Source organism: Neofelis nebulosa, chromosome X, assembly GCF_028018385.1.
Source record: "Neofelis nebulosa isolate mNeoNeb1 chromosome X, mNeoNeb1.pri, whole genome shotgun sequence".
NCBI lineage: Eukaryota > Metazoa > Chordata > Mammalia > Carnivora > Felidae > Neofelis > Neofelis nebulosa.
Genome location: NC_080800.1, coordinates 42236382 through 42260929, shown reverse-complemented (window position 1 = coordinate 42260929; position 24548 = coordinate 42236382). Strand labels below are relative to the sequence as shown.

At 38.5% G+C, this 24548-nt stretch overlaps 1 protein-coding gene across 4 annotated transcripts in view; it reads right to left on the bottom strand.

The window, feature by feature from the left end:
* Positions 1-23722, bottom strand: part of ZNF81 (zinc finger protein 81) — a 93929-nt gene extending 70207 nt beyond the window's left edge. Inside the window, exons 1-3 of one of the 4 annotated variants that reach the window (XM_058714739.1) lie at positions 23592-23722; positions 22074-22101; positions 17545-17783 (exon numbers count right to left, since the gene is read on the bottom strand). In XM_058714739.1, the coding sequence (XP_058570722.1) occupies positions 17545-17616 (72 nt within the window). In that variant the 5' untranslated portion in view covers positions 17617-17783; positions 22074-22101; positions 23592-23722. The other 3 variants (XM_058714740.1, XM_058714741.1, XM_058714743.1) reach the window with 3 other exon arrangements.
* Between the last annotated feature and the right edge of the window lie 826 nt (positions 23723-24548).

The window sequence follows — 24548 nt, the reverse complement described above, 5'->3', positions numbered from 1 at the left end:
GGCAAGACAATATAGAAATAAGGGGTGGACACTGTTGGGAGACAATTCTCCATGGGACTCTCACACTTCTACATGTCTTGTGGGCACAAGCACAGACTGCCCTTTTGCTCTGGACTATCACTTCAAGGATGTTCTCATTGCAAACAGCCTTGGAACATGTGTGTGCCCCGCTCCAGGGCAAAGGATAGGTTTGCTTACTACTCATTATAAAAGACTCAGGTGGGGACGCGTAAGTGGCTCAGTGGGTTAAGTGCCCAACTTTGGCTCAGGTCATGATCCCGCAGTTTGAGGGTTCGAGCCCTGCATCGGGCTCGCTGCTTTTAGCGCAGAACCCACTTTGGATCCTCTGTCCCCCTCTCTCAGCTTCTCCTCTGCTTGCGCACACATGCACGCTCCCTTGCTCTCTCAAAAATAAACATTAAAAAAAAAAGATTCGGGTAATCTAAGTAACCCACTGTGTGTGCAAGTGTCATGTGGTCCTCTTCATGTCACCCTGTAGGAACTGGGACTTAGGGAACTGGCACAAATGCCAAGGGCATTAAGTCCTCTTTCTCTGACCCAGAAGTTTCACGTTTTCTGCCAGCATCCAGGCCACTGTGGCAGGCTTGTTTGTTAGCTTGCAAGTAGATAAAATCTCAGACCCTTCCCATTCTTGACAGAGACACAGGAACAAAATGCAATGGCACGGATGGAGCTAGGGAGTAGCACGCTAAGCAAAATAAGTCAGAGAAAGACAAATACCGTATTATTTCTCTCCTATGTGGAATTTAAGAAACAAGACAAATGAGCAAAGGGGGAGAGAGAGACAGAGAGAGACAGAGAGAAATCAAGAAACAGACTCTTAACTATAGAAAACAAACTTCTGGTTACCAGAAGGGAGGTGGGGGGGCAGGGAATGGGTGAAATAAGGGATGGGGATTCAGGAGTGCACTCGTCCTGAGGAGCACCGAGTGATGAATGGAAGTGTTCAAATCACTATGTTGCACAGCTGAACCTAATATAACACTGTATGTTAACTAACTGGAATGAAAATAAAAACTGAAAAAAAAATGCAATGTGTGCACTTCATGTGGATTCTGATTTGAAGTAACCAACTTTGAAAAGACACTTGCTTCGGCTGCGTTAAAAATTGGTGTAATACTGGGGCATCTGGGTGGCTCAGTCAGTGAAGCATCTGACTTCGGCTCAGGTCATGATCTCACAGTTCATGAGTTCCAGCCCCACCTTGGGCTCTGTGCTGACAGCTCAGAGCCTGGAGCCTGCTTTGGATTCCGTGTCCCCCTCTCTCTCTGCCCCTCCCCTGCTCATGCTCGGTCTTTGTCTCTCTCTCTCAAAAAAAATAAACATTAAATTTTTTTTTTAAATTGGTGTAATATATTGGCAGACCTCAATAAAAAAAAGTGAAAAAACAAACAAACAAGAAATAATATAGAAATGATGTCTAGAACAATTCCTGCCCGGAGAACAGGGACAGAGAAAGAATTATGACTAGTAAACAAAGCGAGGTGGAAATGAAGACTTTAAAATCTGCTAGAGAAAAAAAAACAACAAAAACAGGGAAGACAGGAAATTCAATATACATATAATTTGTGTCCCTAGACTGACCCAAACAAATTGAACAGACAAGCTCTCAAATAAAATTCAAGGAAAGCTTACAACAAATAAAAGAACTCTTGAAATAGCAGTATACAAATCTTGTCATTACTCATACTGGACAGTTAGTAGACACTGTTTCAATAATTGGAATATTAATTATATTTTTATAATAGTAACCACTGAAAGAACCAAAAAAGAATTCAACCCTCCCAAATTACTAGAAGGAACTCAAAACAAAGCAAAACAGACCATGTAGTGAAAGATATTTTAAAAAGCAGCATTAAAATTAGAAGACGTCAGGGGCACCTGGGTGGGCTCAGTCAGTAAAGCATCTGACTCTTGATTTCGGCTCAGGTCATGCTCTTACAGTTTGCAGGTGCAAGCCCTGCATTGGGCTCTATGCTCACAATGTGGAGCCTGCTTGGGATTCTCTCTCTCCCTCTCTCTCTCTCTCTCTCAAAAATAAATAAACATTTTTTTTAAAATTAGAAGACATATAAAACACACTGTTCATATGTTGTATAGCAAAAATGCTCTACAAAAACGACTCAGAGTGATAATGATAAAAAGGATGAGCAAATGGCAGCAGAAAGGAAGCAAGGTCTCCATTTTAATATCAATCAGAAGAGAATTCTGGGACAACAAAATTAAATAAGACAGAGGAAGACACTTTCTAAATAAAAGACTCAATCCAAAATAAAGAATTCTGGACATCATCAATGTATAAAGACGCATCCACAAAAAGGAAGCAAGGTCTCCATTTTAATATCAGTCAGAGGAGAATTCTGGAAAAGTATGAAACAAGACACAGGAAGGCAATATATAAAGATAAAGGACTCAATTCAAAATGAAGAATTCTGGATGTCATTAATCAAACCCCATTGTGTCAGTGACAATCCCTACTGTAAGTCTGGGGAAGGAACCCAAGTGTGAAATGCTCAACTTTGATACTTTTTAAAATCAAGAATGGATGTTGAATTTTATCAAATCACTTTTCTCCAATGGTATGTTAATATGGTGAATTACCTAGAGATTTCATAATATTGAACCATGTGCTCAGAAAGAAAGCATTTTTAAGGAACTGCTAGATTCCGTTTGATAATATTACATTTATAATTGCCCTGTCACTATGCACAAGTGAGACTGATCTGTAGCGGGTGTTCCCTTGGTCAGGTTTCTGTACCAAAACATTAAACAGAAAGTATAAGAGACCCTAGGGAAAGCAGGATTCTCACAGGGATATAGAGTATGTAGGGAGAATGGAGGCTTGGAGCCCAAGAAACAAAGAGTTGAGGGCTGGCAGGTTGGGTTAACTGAGAATCCTAGGATGGGCAGAGAGGAACGGTACAATGGGGGAAGCCTATAGGGGGAGTGACACCCCCAACCCCAGTTCGAGGAACCAAGTCCCTGGCCAAAAACCTAACCAACAGGAGAGGACATTAAACATATATAGAGCAGAAGGTCTTGTCTGTGAGCTTACAGAAATTACTTATCTGGTGAAACACCTTGGCTGGAAGTGGATCAGGAGTCGAGGGGAGAATTTTTGACATGACAAATGTGACTGCACGTTATATGCTTTGGGAAGGTACCAGCACAGAAGAGGAAAGGTGATGATATAGGAAAGAGAGGAGATACCTATATGGGGGGTGGGAAGGGGTTCAGTGGAGAGCTCATTTCTTTTTAACAGAAAGGAAAATTCATGGGCACAGGGAGGGCAGATGTAAAGGCATTCAACCCTATCATTTTCCCTCTACCTGCAAGTTTTGCTTTACTGCATAAACTTAAAAATGTGCCACTTGAAGCTCACCTGTTATGGACTGGATGCTTGTGTCCCCCTAAAATTCCTATGTTGAAGCCCTGATCCCAATGACTTGGTATGCAGAGATATGGCCTTTGGAAGGTAATGAACACATGACCTTATGAGGATGGGGCCCTAATGATGGGATTAGACTGGGGCCTTTAATATGACTGCCCTTATAGGAAGAAACACCAGAGAACCTGTTGGCTCTCTGCAATTCCCGTCCGCGTGCACACAAAGAAGAGATCACGTGAAGAAAGTGAGATGATGGTTACCTACATGCCAGGTCCTCACTAGAACCCAACCCTGCTGGCATCAGAATCTCCGACTTCCAGTCTTCAGAATTGTAAGGGAAAAAATATTGTTGCTTAAGCCACCCGGTCTAAGGTATTTTATTATGACAGCTTGAGCTAAGACATCCTCTATGTCTTTTGTAAAATTGTTTCCTATTTAAAACATATTCATGTAGAAGCTCCTGGGTGGCTCAGTCAGTTAAATATCTGACTTCGGCTCAGATCATGATCCCACGGTTCACGGGTTTAAGCCCCACGTCAGCCTCTGTGCTGACAGCTCAGAGCCTGCTTCGGATTCTGTGTCTCCCTCTCTCTCTGCCTCTCCCCTGCTCGCACTCTGTCTTCCTCAGTCTCTCAAAAAATAAATAAATGTTAAAAAAAATTAAAAACATATTCATGTAAAATATTTTAATGTTTGCAGATATTATTTATTTTTGCTAGCTTTTTGCTTTTTATTTTTACTTCTCTGTGGTTGTAGAATATTACCACCTACATTATAGCAAAGCTTTAGATTATTTTGCTTTGTGTGATCAAGGGTAGGTTAAAATGGCTAAGGGTAGAATTAACCACTTCTGCTAGTTTCTTTTTTTTTTAACGTTTATTTATTTTTGAGAAGAGAGAGACAGAGCATGAGTGGGAGAGAAGAGAGAAAGAGGGAGACACAGAATCTGAAACAGGCTCCAGGCTCTGAGCTGTCAGCACAGAGCCCAATGTGGGGCTCGAACTCACAGACCACGAGATCATGACCTGAGCTGAAGTCGGATGCCCAACCGACTGAGCCACCCAGGCGCCCCAACTACTTCTGCTAGTTTCAATTTTACATACTTTAAGGATATATATCATCAGCTTTAAGGGTGTTGATCATTTTTACATTTCTTAGCATTTAATAGTTTGAACCATTTACCTTCATCCCTTGTGATATATTTCACCTTCCATTCCCTCTGGTGTGATATTAAAAATGCAGCTCCAGGTTTCTACTGGTTCTTATTTGCCAAGTCTATCATTTTCTATTCCTTTATTTTCACATTTCCTCCATCTTTTCATTTTAAGTGTAACTAGAGTTTATAAAATAATGCTTGACCTTGGACGGTTTTTGCTTTTCTTTCCCATCCAGTCTGAGAATCTCTTTCTTTTAAGGAATGATTTTAATGCATTCATAATATGTGATTACTATAACACTAGGACTGATTTCTGCTATTTATATAGTTCTTTTCATTTCTTTTAATCTCCTTGACAAATCAACTTTTGGGTGTTTCCCTATTTAATGCTCATTTGAAAATTACTCATTCTATTTTCATTTTTCTGCTCACTTATTCCAGCATAAGACCATAGTTATATGTATGTTTCTCTAACAAGCTCTAGCAATATCTATATCTTTCTCATAATAAGAATAACAGAGGGGCACCTAGGTGGCTCAGTCAGTTGAGCATCTGACTTTGGCTCAGGTTAGGATCTCACAGTTCATGAGTTCGAGCCCCACATCAGGGCCCAATTCAGATCCACTGTCCTCCTCTCTCTCTGCACCTCCCTGACTTACACTTTCTCTCTCTCAAAAATAAACAAACATTAAAACAAAAAAAACAAAAGAATAAGAGAACCACAGTATTCTTTGTTTTTCCTTTTACCCTCTCTCCAACTACCTCTTGTGTATAGAATTATAATTTCAGGTCCAATTTGTGACGATATACACTCATATATTTGCATTGTTATTTTTCCTTTAGATAATAGAAACAAAAACTGATGTCAAGAATATATTTGAAATGGAATACTACGTGGCAATGAGAAAAAATGAAATATGGCCTTTTGTAGCAACGTGGATGGAACTGGAGAGTGTGATGCTAAGTGAAATAAGCCATACAGAGAAAGATACCATATGGTTTCACTCTTATGTGGATCCTGAGAAACTTAACAGAAACCCATGGGGGAGGGGAAGGAAAAAAAAAAGAGGTTAGAGTGGGAGAAAGCCAAAGCATAAGAGACTGTTAAAAAACTGAGAACAAACTGAGGGCTGATGGGGGGTGGGAGGGAGGGCAGGGTGGGTGATGGGTATTGAGGAGGGCACCTTTTGGGATGAGCACTGGGTGTTGTATGGAAACCAATTTGACAGTAAATTTCATATATTAAAAAAATAAATAAATAAAATAAAATAAAAATAAATAAATAAAAAATAATAAAAAAAAACACCGAAAAAAAAAAAGAATATATTTGAAGAAAATAGTAACACACTAATGAGAAATGCAAACATTACTTGAAAAAATATAGATGACATACCTTATTCTTTAGCAGGAAATCTGAATCGTCATAAAGGGACAAATGATTCTACCTTAAAATATAAATGTAATGCAAGCTCATTGACAACAGCAAGGAGATTTGTTTTTAAATTTGGCAAGCTGATTATAAATTGTGTACAGAAATTAAAACAATCAAGAGTACAGTATATTTCTGATAAAGAAGGGTAATCAGAGACTTAGTCCTACAATCTATTTGAATAAATTATACATGTAGGGGAATTAGAATCACAAAGATTATGACTATTATTAGATCAATGGAACAGAATAAGGTCCATAAATACACCCAGAGTTACATATTAGAATACATACTCTAATGTAGTATTGTATGTTAGTGGGGAAAATATAGGTCATTCAATAAATGGTGTTGGGACAGATCAATAGGCATCTTGAAGAAAATGAAAATGGATCTCTACCTTGGGGTACCTGGGTGGCTCAGTTAAGCGTCTGACTTTAGTTCAGGTCATGATCTCATGGTTCGTGGGTCTGAGCCCCACCAGGCTCTGTGCCTGGAGCCTGCTTCAGATTCTGTGTCTCCCTCTCTCTCTGCCCCTCCCCTGCTCACGGTCTGCCTCTCTCTGTCTCTCAATAATAAATAAATGTTTAAAAAAAATGGATTCCTACCTAAGGCTTTAAAACAACCACCGAAAATCTAGATAGTCAGAGAAGTAGAGGTTAAAGGTAAAAACATTAAAGTACTGAAAAAAAAAACTGCTCAAGCATAGCTGAGCATTGGGGAAAGCCTTCCTAGTTATGATACAAAACTTGGAGGACATAAAAGATTCATAAACACAATTACGTACAATACCTGGAGAAAACACCAAAATTTTCATTTAAGAGACAAATGAGGACAAATATTTGGGTCTCCTATAAAAGACAAAGAGCTACTCTCCTTAAGATACAAATAGCAACAACCTAGGGGTGCCTGGGTAGCTCAGTTAGTTAAGTGTCCAACTTTTTATTTTGGCACAGGTCATGATCTCATGGTTGTGAGATCGAGCCTGCATCAGGCTCTATGTTGACAGAAAGGAGACTGCTTGGGATTCTCTCTCCCTCTCTCCCTGCCCATTCCCTGCTCGCATTCTTTCTCTCTCTCTCTGTCTCTCTCTCTCAAAATAAATAAACATTTAAAAAATGGCAACAACCTAATAGAAAAATGGGCAAAGAAAATTTAAAAACAGCACAGGAAAAATAATATAAATGGCTCTTTTAACACAGTCAAATATATTTAACTTTGGCCATACTGAGAGTAATGCAAATTAGATCCATAATGCAAATTTGATCCATACGGAGACACCATGTTTTCATCTATCTAATGTGCCCAAAAGAAAAAACAAATATGACAAGACACTGTACTCCACCGGGTATGGTAAAAACAGGCACTCTTCTGTAACTGATAGAAACCACAAGGAAGGCCAAAATGCCAGGGTGCCTGAGTGGCTTGGTCAGCCTCAGGCTCTTGACTTCAGCTCAGGTCATGATCCGAGTGTCATGGGATCAAGCCCCAAGCTGAGCTCTGTGCTGAGTGTGGAACCTGCTTAAGATTCTCTCTCTCTCTCTCTCTCTCTCTCTCTCTCTCTCCCTCTGCCCCTCTCACTCACTCGTGCATGCTCTCTCCAAAAATAAAAAAATGAAAATGCATTATTAATTTGTTCTGAGAATTCCATTTGCAGATATTTCTCTTTAAACATACTCCCTTTTGTGTCAAGTGAAATATGTATAAGGATTTTCATTGCAGCACTGTTTGTAATAGCAAAAGATTGGACATATCTTAAATGTCCATAAAGAGGAGACTGGTTATATTTTGACATATCCACATATTAGAGTAGGATTTCAATTCAGTCTTTAAAAAGAATATGTAACTCATTACATCTACTAACACTGAATGATCACCAAGATTTATTAAGTAGGAAAAGCAAATACTGAAAACTCAAAAATGGATATAGAGGTGTGAGTGTGTGAGTGTGTGTGTGCGTGTGTGTGCATCTGCCTTTGCAAAGGGTATATGGGAGACTGGGGTCAAAATTAGAGGGTATAGTCATACACTGTTGGTGGGAATGCAAACTGGTACAGCCACTGTGGGAAAGAGTGTAAAAGTTCCTCACAGAACTACCCTATGATCCAGTAATTGCACTACTGGATATTTCCCCCCAAAATACAAAAACACTAATTCAAAGGGATACAGGCACCCCTCTGTTTATAGCAGCATTATCTACAATAGCCAAATTATGGAAGCAGCCCAAGTGTCCACCCATAGATGAATGGATAAAAAAGATGTGGTACACACACACACACACACACACACACACACACACACACACTGGAATATTACTCAGCCGTAAAAAAGAATGAAATCTTGCCATTTGCAACAACATGGATGGATCTAGAAAGTATAATGCTAAGTGAAATAACCCAGTCAGAGAAAGACAAATACCATATGATTTCACTTATATGTGGAATTTAAGAAACAAAACAAATGCGCACAGGAAAAAAGAAGAGAGAGAGGGACAAATCAAGAAAGAGACTCTCAACTATAGAGAACAAACCGATGGTTACCAGAGGGGAGGTGGGTGAGGGGTTGGGTTAAATAGGTGAAGACGTTTAAAGAGTACACTTATCCTGATGATCCTGATCCTGAGTAATGTACAGAATTGCTGAATCATATATTGTACAGCTGAAACTAATATGTATATTAATGATACTGGAATTAAAGTTTAAAAGTTAAAAAAATTTTTATTTTCAAAAGATTTTATAATGAAATATAATATTCATGTAAAAATATATGAAACATAAATATTTGGCTTACTGATTATTCAAGGCAAATACCGACTAATTCTCACCCTAGTGTGGAAACAGAACAGGGCTAGTTCCTTGCCCAGAAGCGTTCCTCATGCCTCTTTCCTCTCCCCGACCCCTAACTCCCGCCAATCAAGAAAACCACTGTCCTACTTCTGATGGTAACCACTTCCTTGATTTACTTTCTAGTTTGACAACCTCACCATACACCCCTGTACAATACAGATTTTTTTGGCCTGCCTTAAACTTTATGCAAATTGAAATAACACAAATTTGTTTGTGTCTGGCTTCTTTTACTCAATATTACATTCACTTTATTTAACCAGTCTACTGTTAATGGACATTTAAGCTATTTCTAGGTTCTGGCTGTTGCAAGTAATGTTACAGGAAGCATTTGTACACGAGTCCTGGTACATCAGCCAAGGGTTTCTGTTGCACATTTTCCTGGGAGAATTGTTTCCTCATATGGTCTACACATGCTTGGAGGAAGAAGGCTAATATGTCTTCCAAAGAGACTGTGCCAATTTATAGCCCCACCAGCAGCATAGAACTGCAGATATAAGCTAATGTATCAACAGCTGTGTGCGCTGACACGAGCATATGAGCCACTGATATGGCTCTTTATCCACTCAACACTTGTCACTGTCAGTCTTCTTAATCTTAGCCATTCTGGTGACAGTGTAGTGGTATTACATTGTGGTTGAAATTGTGCATTCCCCTAATGACTAATGAGATTGAGCCCCTTCTCAGGTGTTTATTAGCTATTTGTGCATCTTCTTTGGTTACGTGTCTGTTCAAATAAAGTCTCTGAACTGGGTAGTCTGCTTTTTCTTACTGTTTTGTTGTTCTTTATATATTCTTATACAAGTCTTTATATATTCTTATATAAGTCCTGTCTTGTCTATTTCTTCTCCTACCCTGAGGCTTGTGATCCTCTTAATGGAAGTGATTACTGTAAAAGTCAGGGTAGTAGTTATCTTTGGGAGTAGGGAGATCCTGGAATGCTGAGTAAGGATACTTTCTAGACCTATCGTGAAAAATCACTGAGCTATACATGTGTGTTTTGTACACTTTTCTGTATGTATGTAAGATGTATTCTACAATAAAAAATTTTACATATAGGCTTAAACTATGACCCATTAACTCCACCCCTATATATATAGTTAAGAGACGGGTACACATGTACATGAGGAGACATGATAAAAAGTGTTCATGGCAGCATTGTTTGTAATTCATACTGTATTTCACCAAAAGACTTAAAATTAATAAAACTGATATGTTTAGTAGGCCACCATTCATGAAATAAAAAGGATAAAGTAAGAATGTGTTCACAGCTGCTTTTTTTTTTTTTTTTTTTTAATTTTTTTTTCAACGTTTATTTTATTTTTTGGGACAGAGAGAGACAGAGCATGAACGGGGGAGGGACAGAGAGAGAGGGAGACACAGAATTGGAAACAGGCTCCAGGCTCTGAGCCATCAGCCCAGAGCCTGACGCGGGGCTCGAACTCACGGACCGTGAGATCGTGACCTGGCTGAAGTCGGACGCTTAACCGACTGCGCCACCCAGGCGCCCCCACAGCTGCTTTTATTTACATAAAAAACCCTAATCATTCAGAGAAAAGTAACTAAATTGGTTAGAATATATTAGAGAGAGCCAAGCTGAGAGGAGAAAGATGGTAAGAGAATTTAGACTGTACACTTTTACATTTTTAAATTTTATACAGTTTTATATTTTTTAACTTTTGAGCCATGTGTCCATATCATTATTCAAAAAATTAAACTAAAAAACTATTACTAATATCCTTAGACTGATAAGACACTACACCCATAAAGCTATTATAAAATTCTGAAAACAGGGGGCACCTGGGTGGCTCAGTTGGTTGAGCATCGACTCTTGATTTCAGCTCAGGTCATGATCCCAGGGTCATGGGATCGAGCCCTGTGTTGGGCTCCATGCTGAGCGTGGAGTCTGCTTAAGATGCGTGCTCTCTCTCTCTCTCTCTTGCCCTCTGCCCCTCTCCCCTGCTCTCTTTCTCTCTCTCTTAAATTAAAAATATTCTGGGGGCGCCTGGGTGGCTCAGTCGGTTGAGCGTCCGACTTTAGCTCAGGTCACGATCTCACGGTTTGTGAGTTCAAGCCCCGCGTCAGGCTCTGGGCTGATGGCTCAGAGCCTGGAGCCTGCTTCCGATTCTGTGTCTCCCTCTCTCTCTGCCCCTCCCCCATTCATGCTCTGTCTCTCTCTGTCTCAAAAATAAATAAACATTAAAAAAAAAAAAATTTTTTAAATTCTGAAAATAAAAAGAGCTATTTGAAATAAAAATATAAGTATTAATGAGCAACACAAAAGAAGACCTGGAAGATAATTAAAAAAAAAAAAACTACTAGAAAAGAGAACAAAAGAAAAAGAAATGAAAATCAGAACAAAGAATTTTTTGAAATGGAGAATCAACAACCAAATAACTGTTTTTCTGTAAAGCTGAGAAAAATGTGTGCATGAATAGAAAAGGACTAGACTGGAAACTAGGCTTTTAAAACTCTGCACAATTGTGGCACCTGGGTAGCTCAGTCAGTTAAGCATCTGACTTCGGCTCAGGTCATGATCTTGTGGTTTGTGGGTCAGAGCTCTGCTTTGAGCTCTGTGGTAACACCTCGGAACCTGGAGCCTGCTTCAGATTCTGTGTCTCCCTCTCTCCTCTCTCTGTACCTCCCCACCCCCACTCATGCTCCCTGTCTCTCAAAAATGAATAAACATTTAAAAAAATTTAACAATAAAATTCTGCACAAAAATGATTTCCAACCTAGAATTCTATAATCAGCCAAAAAGATATATTTAGTGTCAAGGTCAAGTAAGTATATTTCCATGGCATGTATTACTTTTCTATTTCTATAAATGTACTTATACAATTATAGATAGTAAATAATATATTCTTGCATGAAATTGTCAAACATACAAAGTTTCATAAAATCTACCTGTCATGCATCCATTCTCAGGGATAGACTGAAGAATGTACTCCCACAAAATGAGGGGGTAAATCAAGAAAGAGGAAGACACAGGACCCAGGAAACAGGAAAGAAGGCAGAGGATCCCCGGGAAAGGGGATAGGACACAAGACAGAGGTAAGAAAGATTGTTTAGGGGATGGCAAATGTATTACCAAGGTAATAGCTGCGGGTGAAGCTGAGAGCTACCTGACCAGTCTTCAGCAAGTCAACCAGCTCCAGGAGGTTGTTATGAAGATGCGTTAGTATATGTTGTGTGCATATAACACTGCTGGCACATGGTAAACACGATATGAGTGTTTATAATTATTGTCATTATGATTATTACCTAATATGTTTGAATATGCAGAGAGGAGATTTAAACAACTGTGAAGAATCTGGACTTGAATCATTGATATGTATCTAGTAAAGCAAAGAAATGACTAAACCAGAAAATTATTAATCCCAGGGAAAAGAAAGAGTTGTGCGGAAACAGTAATCACAGCATAGACACTATGTGATCCAACTCTAAATAGTCACAGTAATAAACACTTATGATAAATCTGATCAAAACAATATTTATAGGCAAACGTTTATGTTGGTGGGGGTGTATGGAAAAGCTAAATCTCCACCTTCCATAATGGAAAGTCAACAGATAATTTAAGCCAAAATTAAAAAAAAAAATTGAATCCATTGAAAAGATTAAGAATGTTTGCCTCCAGCAAGCTGGAATCTGGCAGAAACAAAGCAGGAAAGAACCATTCTAAAAGTCAATTTAGACCTGAGTGGCTCAGTCAGTTAAGGAACCGATGGCTCAGGTTATGTTCTTGCAGTTCGTGAATTTGAGCCCGCATTGGGCTCTGTGCTGACAGCTCAGAGCCTGGAGCCTGCTTCGGATTTTGTGTCTCCCTCTCTCTCTGTCCCTCCCCCACTCATGCTCTGTCTGTCTCTCTTTCTCTAAAATAAACAAACATTTGGGGCGCCTGGTTGGCTCAGTGGGTTAAGCTTCTGACTTTGGCTCAGGTCATGATCTCACGGGGTTCATGAGTTTGAGCTCCACCTCAGGCTCTCTGCTGCCAGCGCAGAGCCTGCTTCATATTCTGTCTCCCTCTCTCTCTGCTCCTCCCCTACTCATGCTCATGCTCTCGCTCTCTCTTTCTCTCTCTCAAAAATAAACAAACATTTAAAAAAAATAAAAAAAGCTTGTTCCTGAAAGGAACAGTATTCTGGAGCCAACTGGCTGGCAGTAAAGAGGGAATCACAGTATACAAAAAAACCCATCAAACTCCAGAGGAACTTAAACTACAAAATCCAGGTCATTATAGTAACTGTACTGGGTTATAATGGAAAAAAAAAAGTTAAAAACATGTAAGTAGGGGTACCTGGGTGGCTCAGTCAGTTAAGCATTCGACTTCAGCTCAGGTCATGATCTCATGGTTCATGAGTTAGAGCCCCACGTAGGACCTTGTGCTGACAGCTCAGAGCCTGGAGCCTGCTTCACATTCTGTGTCCCCCTCTCTCTCTGCCCGTCCCCCACTCACACTCTCTTTCTCTCTCTCTCCCTCTCCCTCTCTCTCTCTCAAAAATAAACATTAAAAAAATAAGAGAAAAAATAAACATTAAAAATGAAATAAAATAAAATACGACTTACAGAACTGTTTGACATCCTTTACCACTTGTAAATAAAACAAAAAACTAATTTCAAATTACAAAGTGGCAAAAAACATTCACAAAAATATACAAGAACCATAAAGGGCCATGAAACTTAATATTAAAAAAAAACTTTAAAAAAACCATAAGCTATGAAACTAGAAATCAAGTAGAAACACTCTGGAAAGAACACAAACACATGGAGGCTAAACAACATGCTACTAAGCCACAAATAGTTCAACCAAGAAATCAAAGAGAAAATCAAAAAATACATACAGACAGATGAAAATGAAAACACAATGGTCCAAAATCTTTGGGACTCAGCAAAAGCACCTCTAAGAGGGAAGTTTATAGAGATACAAGCCTATCTCAAGAAGCAAGAAAAATTTCAAGTAAACAACCTAACCTTACATCTAAAGGAGCTAGAGAAAGAAGAACAAACAAAGCCCAAAGCTAAGGAAGGAAGGAAATAATAAATATTAGACCTGAAATAAATGGGATAAAGACCAAAAAAAAAACAAAACAAAAAAAAAACAACCCAATAGAAAAGATCAATGAAACCAAGAGCTGGTTCTTTGAAAAGATCAACAAAATTTATAAACCTTGAATCAGACTCATCAAGAAAAAAGAATATTCAAATAAATAAAACCAGAAAAGAAAAAGAAGAAATAACAAGCGACATCACAGAAATACAAAGAATCGTAAGAGAATATTATCAAAAATTACATTCCAACAAATTGAACAAGCAAGAAGAACTAGATACATTCCTAGAAACATATGATCTCCCAAAATTGGATCCAAAAGAAACAGAAAATTTGAACAGACTAATTATCAGCAATTAAACTGAATCAGTAATCAAAAAACACCCAACAAACAAAAGTCCAGGACCAGATGGCTTCACAGGTGAAATGTTTAAAAAAGAGTTACTACCTATTCTCAAACTATTCCAAAAAATAGAAGGGGGAAGAAAACTTCCAAGTTCATCCTACAAGGCCAGCATTTCCCTGATACCAAAACCAGACAAGGACACTACAAAAAAAGAAAAATACAGGCCAATACTTCTGATGAACATAGATGCAAAAATCCTCAACAAAATATTAGCAAATGGAATCCAACAATATATTAAAATCCTAACCCATAATCAAGTGAAATTTATCCCATATATCACATTAACAAGAGAAAAGATAAAAACTATATGATCATTTCAATAAATGCAGAAAAAGCATTTGACAAAATACAGTATTCATTCATAATAAAAACTCTCAATAAAGTGGGTTTAGAGGAAACATGCTTCAACATAATAAAGGCCATACATGAAAAACCCACAGCTAACATCATAGTTAATGGTAAGAAACTGAAAGCTTTTCCTCTAAGATCAGGAACAAGACAGGGATGTCCACTCTCACCACTTTTATTCAACATAGTACTGAAAGTCCTAACCACAGCAATCAGACAAGAAAAAAGATATAAAAGGCAGCCAAATGAGTAAAGAAGAAATAAAATATCACTATTTGCAGATGACATGATACTCTATATAGAAAACTCTATAAAGACTTCACCAAAAAACCAGTAGAACTGAAAAATAAATTCAGTAAAGCTACAGAATACAAAATCCATATATAGAAATCTGTTGCATCTCTATATACTAATAATGAAGTAGCCAAAAAAGAAATTGAGAAAACAATCCCATTTACAATTGTACCAAAAAAGAATAAAATACCTAGGAAAAAATTTTACCAAGGAGGTACATGATCTGTACTCTGCAAACTATAAAACATTGATGATAAAAAAAAAAAAAAAAAAAAAAAAAAAGAAAAGAAAATAACACCACCAGGGGCGCCAGGTAGCTTAGAAGGTTAAGCATCTGACTCTTATTTTGGCTCAGGTCATGACCTCACAGTTTGAGGAGTTCAAGCCCCACATCGAGTTCTGCGCTGGCAGCATGGAGCCTGCTTGGGATTCTCTCTCATCCTCTCTCTCTGCCCCTTCCCCATTCATGTTGTCTCTGTCTCTCTCAAATAAATAAGGAAACTTGAAAAAATTGAAAAAAGAAAATGACACAAACAAAAGGAAAGATACACTCAGATCATGGTTTGGAAGAATTAATATTTTTTAAATGTCCATATTACCCAAAGTGAGCTATAGATTCAACACAATCCCTTCAAAATAGCAACAATTTCCACAGAACTAGAATAAATATTCCTAAAATTTGTACGGAACCACAAGACACCAAATAGCCAAAACAGCCTTGAGAAAGAAGAACTAAGCTGGAGGTGTCACAATCCTGGATTTCAAGATCTACTACAAAGCTGTAATAATCAAAATATCATAGTACTGACAGAAAACCTGACACACAGATCAATGGAACAGGAAAGAGAGCCCAAAAATAAACCCACATGTATACGGTCAATTGGTCTATAACAAAGGGAGGTAAGAACATAGAATAGGGAAAAGACTGTCTTTTTCAGTAAATGGTACTGGGAAAACTGGAGAGCTACATGCAAAAGAACGAAAATGGGCCACTTTCTTACAATATATGCAAAATAAACTCAAAATGGATTGAAAACCTAAATGTAAGACCTGAAACCATAAAACTTCTAAAAGAAAACACAGGCACTAATCCATATTTATGGATATTTCTCCTGAGGCAAAAGAAACAAAAGCAAAAATAAACTACTGGGACTATACCAAAATAAAAAGGTTTTGCACAGCAAAGGAAACCATCAACAAAACAAGAAGGCAACCTAGCGAATAGGAGAGGATACTTAAAAATATATATCCAATAAGGGGTTAATATCCAAAATATATAAAGGACTTATACAATTCAACACCAAAAAGGTCCAAATAATCTGATTCAAATCTAGGCAGAGGACCTACATAGACATCTTCCCAAAAAAGACATCCAGATGGCCAACAGGCACATGAAAAGATGCTCAACATCACTAATCATCAGGAAAGTGCAAATCAAAACCACAATGAGATGTAACCTGACACCAGTCAGAATGGCTAGAATCAAATAATAAGTGTCGGTGATGATGTGGAGAAAAGGGAACCTTCGTGCGCCGTTAGTGGGAATGTAAATGGGTACTACCACTTTGGAAGACACTAATTACTCAGAAAATTAAAAATAGAATTACCATATGATCCACTGATTCCACTACTGTGTATTTACCCAAAGACAATGAAAATACTTATTCAAAAAGATATACGCACCCCTATGTTTATTGCAGCATTATTTACAATAGTCAAGATAAGGAAGCAACCCAAGTGTCTGTCAATAGATGAATGGATAAAGACGATGTGGTACACACACACACACACACACACACACACACACACCCCATAAACAATGGAATATTACTCAGCCATAAAAACGAATGAAATCTTGATGCACCTAGCTGGCTTAGTCAGTGGCGTGTGTGACTCTCGATCTCGGGGCTGTGGGTTTGAGCCCCACACTGGGTGTAGAGATTACTTAAAAATAAAATCTTTTAAAAAAGAATGAAACCTCACCATTTATGACAACACGAATGGACCTAGAGGTTATTATGCTAAGTGAAATAAGTCAGACAGAGAAAGTCAAATACCATAGGATTTCACTTATCTGTGGAATCTTAAGAACAAAACAAAACGAACAACCCAAAAACCAAAACAAACAGATTCTTAAAGACAGAGAACAAACTGGTGGTTGCCAGAGGAGAGGTCAATGGGGGAAGGAGCAAAATAGATAAGGGGGAGTAAGAGGTACAAACCTCTAGATATAAAATAAATAAGTCACAGGGATGAAAAGTACAGCATAGGGAATAGAGTCAGTAATACTGTAATAACATTGTATGGTGACAGATGGTGAGTACACTTATTATGGTATCTAGTAATGTATAAAACTTTCCAATCAATATGTTGTACATCTGAAACTAATAGAACATCCTATGTTAATTATAGCTCAATTTAAAAAAGTCCATAAGCTAAGATAAATAAAACAGCAATAGACAAGAGAAGGAAATTCACACAAGGGAAAGGAATGACCAATAAAAATTCCCTCATTATGCTGCTTGATTAAAATACAAGTTGTACAAATTAAAATAATCAGATACTATCTTTCATTCTGGATGAATTCCTGCCCCTGGGCACCCTTTCCTCCTCACCTCACACGAGTTGTCACATCTCCCCACAGCCAGAGCCAGGGATGGCCCGGGGGAGCTCTGGTTGGCTGGCATGTTCCCGCTGGGCCTCAGCCCTCTAGCTCTCTTCCTGATGCTCCTCCCAAGAGCCGGAAGCCAGGTGGGGTCCGTGGACTCAAACAGAGCTGCTGGGGCCGGAAGGAAGTTTCTGCAGCCTCCGCTATGGGGTCTGGCCCGCGGGCTCAACAGAGACTCCAAGAAACCTGGAAAGACAGTGTCCACATAGTCAGTCATTCAGCAGTCACCCCACGAACACTTCCTGGAGGCACCCAAGTACAGTTCCTGGCACTGGACACTGCGGGGTAGACAAAGTCCAGTCAATATCGATTCTGGTTATTCGTCAAAATGGAATATGAGCAAGACCATGAGATTTAGATTAAAATTAATAAAGGCTTACATTCTAGCTCTGCCAACTTTTAGCTACAAGAGTATTAAAATGTTTCTTCATTTTCTCTCTCTCAAAAATATTTTTAAAAAATTAAAAGGGGCACCTGGGTAGCTCAGTCGGTTGAGTGTCCAACTTCGGCTCCGGTCATGATCATGCAGTTTGTGGGTTTGAGCCCCACATCGGGCTAGCCTACTGCTGTCAGCGGGGAGCCCGCTTCAGATCCTCTGTCCCCCACTCTCTGCCCCTCCTCCACTTGCACTCTCTCAAAAATAAACATGTCAAAAAATGTTTCTTCATTTTCTTTTCAAAATGAGTCAAAACTACCTCATGAGGCTGTGAAAATTAAATGCAGTGCTGTTCATAAGACACTTAGCACCAGGCTGGCCCAAGTAAACATTTAATTCATATTAGCAAGCATTGTGATTACACGGAATCATGGAATATGCAAAAGCAGGTACCTCCCTGAATTTGCACAACAATCCTGTCCCCTACATGTTGCCATAATCATTATTATTTCATTTTATGCACACAGAAACAGGGATTTAGTGATGTTAAGTCAAACCCAGTCTACCTGGCTTCAAAGCTCACATTCTCAACACTACAACACAGTACCTTTTGTGTGGTTGGCTTAAAATAAACAGGGTTCTGTTTAACAGATGTTGAAAACATGACTGCGGTTTGGAATAAAAAAAGAGGAAAGTTTCTTAAAACAGAAGAGATACGCCATAAGGAAAATATTAATAGCCTGGGACTGTAATGTTTTAATTACTTCAAAATATTCAGAGGTAAAACTGTTTCTCCTTTTACGGGGTCTAGGGAGGAGAGGATGTCTCTGTGTCTATGTTGAGGAACAATTTTATTCTGATCAACTAATGGAAGCACTATAGATTTAGTCATTCTTGGTAGGAAAGGGAAAGTATCCTTTATAAAATGAAGAGGAACAGAAGTAAGAAAGACAACAAAAATAAGAAATGGGATAAAGAGGCAACAAGAAAGTAAATAAGGAGTAAAATAAAAGGCATGATCAAGTTGAATTTTAAATACATAAACATGTTATACCAAAGAAAGAGGGACTATGCTTTCTTTTCTTATGCGCATTAACTTTTATAAAATTCCACCAAATAGTTTGGCCAGGAAGGAAATCTGGTAGATGTTTTTATACTGGGAATTGACAGGCTACATTGTCTGATCATAGTATAAGATGTTCAATATAGGGGCGCCTGGGTGGTTCAGTTGATGAAGTGTCCAACTTCAGCTCAGGTCACGATCTCGCTGTTCGTGAGTTCAAGCCCCACATTGGGCTCTGTGCTGACAGCTCAGAGCCTGGAGCCTGCTTTGGATTCTGTGTCTCCCTCTCTCTCTGCCCCTCCCATGTTCACGCTCTCTCTCTCTCTCTCTCTCTCAAAACTAAATAAACATTATAAAATTTTTTTAAGATGTTCAATATCATTAGTCATTAGGGAAATGCAAAGCAAAACCAAAATATTCTATTCATTAGGAGACTGCTTCACATCCATCAGGATGGCTAAAATAAGGGGGGGAAAAAGACAGTAGTAACAGGCATTGGTGAGATGCAAATCAATTGGATCATATATTGTCAGTGGAATTGTAAAATGGGATAGCCACCCTGAAGAACAGTTTGGCAGTTCCTCAAAATGTTACTCATAGAGTCACCGTATGATCCAGCAATGCCACTCCTAGGTACCTAGCCAAGAGAAATGGAAACACACGTCTGCTCCAAAACTTATATACACAACTATTCACAGCAGTATTAGTCACAGTAGCCAAAGTCTGGAAACCACATAAATGTCCATCATCTGAAAATGGATAACCAAAGTTTAGTATAGCCATACAATGGAATATCATGTGGCAATAAAAAAGAACTATTAATACATGCTACAACATGAATAAACCATGAAATCACTATCTTACTTGAAAGAAGCCAGTCACACAAGACCACAGATTTTATGATTCCACTTATGTAAAATATTCAGAATAAGCAAATACATAGACACAGAAACTTGATTAGTAGTTGCCTAGGCTGGGAGTGTGGGGTGGCGTGAATGGTGAATATCTGCTAATGTGTACCAGGTTTCTTTCTGGGCTATTGAAAATGCTCTAAAATTAGACTGTGATAATGATTTCACAACTCTGTGAATGTACTAAAAACCACTGAACTGTATACATTAAATGGATGAATTTTATGTTACTGGAATATATCTAAATCTATTTTGTATATCTAAATAAATCTGATTTATTTTTTAACTTGTACTTTTTAAAATAAATCTGTTTTAAAAGAAAAGGAAGGCATTTCTAAATAATTCAGGGTAAGTGGGAAGTCAATACAGAAGCCACACAATTTTTACCAGAAGTCATGGGACACACTAAAGTCATATAGAATGAAATTTACACCTTTAAATGGTTGATTTTAATTAAAAATAAAAATAACAACAAAAGAACTATGTGTTCAGCCTAAAACATTAGAATTAGAAAAAACAAAACTAGGCAAAGCCCCCTCCACCAAAAAAATAAAGTAGTTGCTAATAAAAATTAAATCTTAAATAATTCAAATAAATATAATAGGGGGTTTAAAGAAAACAAAGAGCTAGTCCTTTGAAATGACCAATGTCAGAGATAACCCCATGGCAAACCAGATAAAGGAGGATAGCTTAAAACATATAATAGGTATAGATATAGATGTAGATATAGATATAGATATCTTTCCCAGATAAGGCAGTGTTTCAAACTACTTATTGTGGGATATTATGCATAAATGTATAGCAACATATTTTCATATTGATGTGAAACAGGTGCTTCCCTAGCAAGGTGTAAATTAACAAAGTTAATACGGGGAAAAAACAAAAGAGAACAATAAATGTATAAGAGACCAGGAAAAAAAATGACATCACACAACAAATACAAATAGTAAGACTCTGAGATGTAGAAAGGAAAGGCAGATAGCCCATGGATCTCAGGGTCTGAGGAACAACACAGTGGTGAGTTCCCTAGGTTTCCTTTTCCTCCCATATATCACAAACAGGGCACTGGAGAAGCTTATAACTCAGAACTGTCAACAGATACAGAGACAAAAACTCTGAGAAAAGCCTACTTCCCTTAATCAAAGGACCAAGAAAAGGGTGGACTAACTAAACATATCCATCCCATTCCAGCCAAATACTAACAGAATACACTTTCTCTTCAAGCACCCATGCAATATTCTCCAATACCTACCACACCCAGGGTCATTAAACAAACCTCAGTAAATTGAAATCATATAGTGTATGTTCTCTAATATCATCAAACTGGAAATCAATACAGAAAGATAACAGGAAAGTGTCTAAACACTTGGAAATCAAACAATAATTTCTTTTTAAAAAAAATTTTTTTTTAACATTTATTTATTTTTGAGACAGAGAGAGACAGAGGACGAACGGGGGAGGGGCAGAGAGAGAGGGAGACACAGAATCTGAAACAGGCTCCAGGCTCTGAGCAATCAGCACAGAGCCCGACGCGGGGCTCGAACCCACGGACAGTGAGATTGTGACCTGAGCCGAAGTTGGACGCTTAACCGACTGAGCCACCCAGGCACCCCAATAATTTCTATATAATCCATGGATCAATGGAAATTAAAAAGTAATGAATTGAAACTAAAAACACAACATATCATAATTTTTTGGATGCAGATAAAGCAGTGTTGAGAGGGAAATTTATAGTACTAAATGTTTATATTAGAAAAGAATTAAGATGGGGCGTGTGGGTGGCTCAGTTGGTTGGGTGTCCGACTTCGGCTCAGGTCATGATCTCATGGTTCCTGGGTTCAAGCCCTGCGTCGGGCTCTGTGCTGACAGCTCAGAGCCTGGAGCCTGTTTCAGATTCTGTGTCTCCCTCTCTCTCTGTCCCTCTCATGCTCGTGTTCTGTCTCTCTTTCTCTCAAAAATGAATAAATGTTTTAAAAAATTTTTAAAAGAAAAGAATTAAGGTCTTAAATCAATAATTTAAGCTCCCATCTCAAGAAACTAGAAAACGAACAAAGAAAACTCAAAGCAAGCCAAAGGAAGGAAGTAATAAATAAAAGAGCATAAATCAATAAATTTAAAACACTTACCAAATTGTTGAATCACTCTATAGTACACCTGAAATAAACAAAAATAGTTGAGAAAAAAATATATATGTAAACACAGGAAGAAAGAAAGAAAGAAAGAAAGAAAGAAAGAAAGAAAGAAAGAAATTAAAAACAGAAAAACAATAGAGAACAATCAATGAAACCAAAAGCTGGTTCTTTGAAAAGATTGATAAAATTGGTAATCCTCTAGTAAGACTGAAAAATATAAAAAGAAGATACAAATTACCAATATCAGAACTGAAACAGAAGATATAACTACAGACGCTAAACTTTCCATTAAACGGAAAGTGAGGGAATACCATAACCAACTTAAATGCACATATATCCAACAATTTGGATGAAATAGTCCAATTCTCCACAAAACACAAACTCCCACAACTCACCCACTATGAAATAGATACTCTGAAAAAAATAATCTCAATAGTCCTATAACTACTATAGAAGTTGGAGCCATAATGAAACAGCTTCCAAAAGGAAATGTTCGAGCCCAGATGGTTTCACTGGAGAATGCTACCAAACACTTAAAGGAAAATTAGCATAACTCTACACAATCTCTTCCAGAAAATACAAAACAAAAGAATACTTCCCAACTCATTCTATGAGTTGTGTATTACCCTAATTCTAAAACCAGACAAAGACAGAACAAAAAAAAAACAAAAAACAAAAAACAAAACTATAGACCAGTATCTGTCATAAACTGAGTCTCAAAAATTCCTCAGAAAAAAAGCATTAGCTAATCAATTCCTGCAACATATAAAAAGAACTATACACCAAAACCAAGTGAGAATTATTCCTGGAATGTAAGGCTGGTTCAACATTCCAAAATAAAGAACAAAGAACCTAAAAATAGCCCCACACAAGTATGGCCAATTTATTTTTGACAAAGGCGCAACACAAGTCAAGGAAGTAAGGCTAGTTTTCAACAAATGGTGCTTGAGTAATTGGACATCCAAACAGATGAGCTTCAATCTAAGTCTCACACTTTATACATTATTAACTCAAAATGCATCATGGACAGCAGGAAAGAGAAATGCACCAATCACCATCACACTGGAGAGTTTCCCTGTCAGTAACAGGAGAAAAAGACAACAAAGAGTGCAAATTTTGTATGACACAGTTGACAACTAAACAACTAAATATTATTTCTGATTAAAATACGGAACATTTATAAAAATTAACTATGGCCTAGACCATGAGTGTCTTCCTATTTCAAGGAGGGAGCTTCACGTAGCCACTTTTCTTACCACAGAAGACTAAGGTTAGAAATCTATTAAAAAGATAAACTTTTGGAAACTAAAAACGCACTTCTAAGTAACTCGTGGGCAGAAGAAAAATCAACTCTTAGGGAACACTCAGAACATAATGCACCAAACCTTGTGGGTCTTGGAGTGAAGTTCAGGATCTTAACGTTGACAGAAGAGGAAAATAATGATCGAATCATCCAACTACGGTTAGACAACCGATTCTACCACTGACCACACAGAACTCCCCAACACTCACCCTCCCTGGGGACCCATCACCTCCACATCCCTCCGACACAGTGCAAAGAGATCCTCCCGACAACTATTGAACCACTGCTGAGAACCGTAGCTGCTTCCGGTCACCAACCCTAGCACCGCCCCTTCTCAGGGTTTGGGGCGAGGAACGAAGGGGGCGTGGTTCTGCACACGCGCAAAACCACATTCGAAGCCACTGTCAGCCCAAAGTCAACGTGGGGACGTTACGGAGTCGGTGCTTTGGCGCATTCAGTGCCCCTCGCCCGAGTTATCAAGCGGGGAAAATGGCCGCGCCCAGGTCGCGCTTCCCTGTGGGGTGCGCCATGTTGGGGGAGTGATCATTCCGTAAGGAGGGTGGGGAAGCCTCTAAACTCACAAGGCAGAGCAGTGGAGCCATCTCACAGATGGCGCAGAGCATGGGTGCGAACGTTATTCTGGGCGGTCTTCCTGGGGGAGGGGGTCTTTGCATCTGTATTCTGGATCTGTGCAATAATGTTCAGAGAAGTTGAAGGGCCTCTGGAAAGACGCAGACGTGCCAGTGGCTGTTCTCTCCTGGCAGATACCACAGGATGAGCAGGGGGAGAAGTCAGACAGGTTTACAGTCCCCTCCTGGAACATACCACGAAGGAAGAAGGGGAAGAAATTGGGGGTGTGCAAACCCTATTAGGATGTAGCACTGGGGGGAAAAGGGGAGAAGTCAGTGTTAGATTCCCCTCTGCTGTGCTTGTGGGGGTTGGCTGTGGAGGTCTGAATGCTCCCATTAGTCTACATTATCTCCCACTCCAGCAACCCCAGATAAAATAAAAGGTATAAAATAATATATCTTTTGATTTTTTCTTAATCTAAAGCAATATGGCAATAAAAGCATCTTTAGGGAACCATTATTTTTATTTCCACATAAAATAAAATCTGCATAGTGATAGTCTCTTTGAAAATGTAGTTTTAAGACAAGACCGATTCT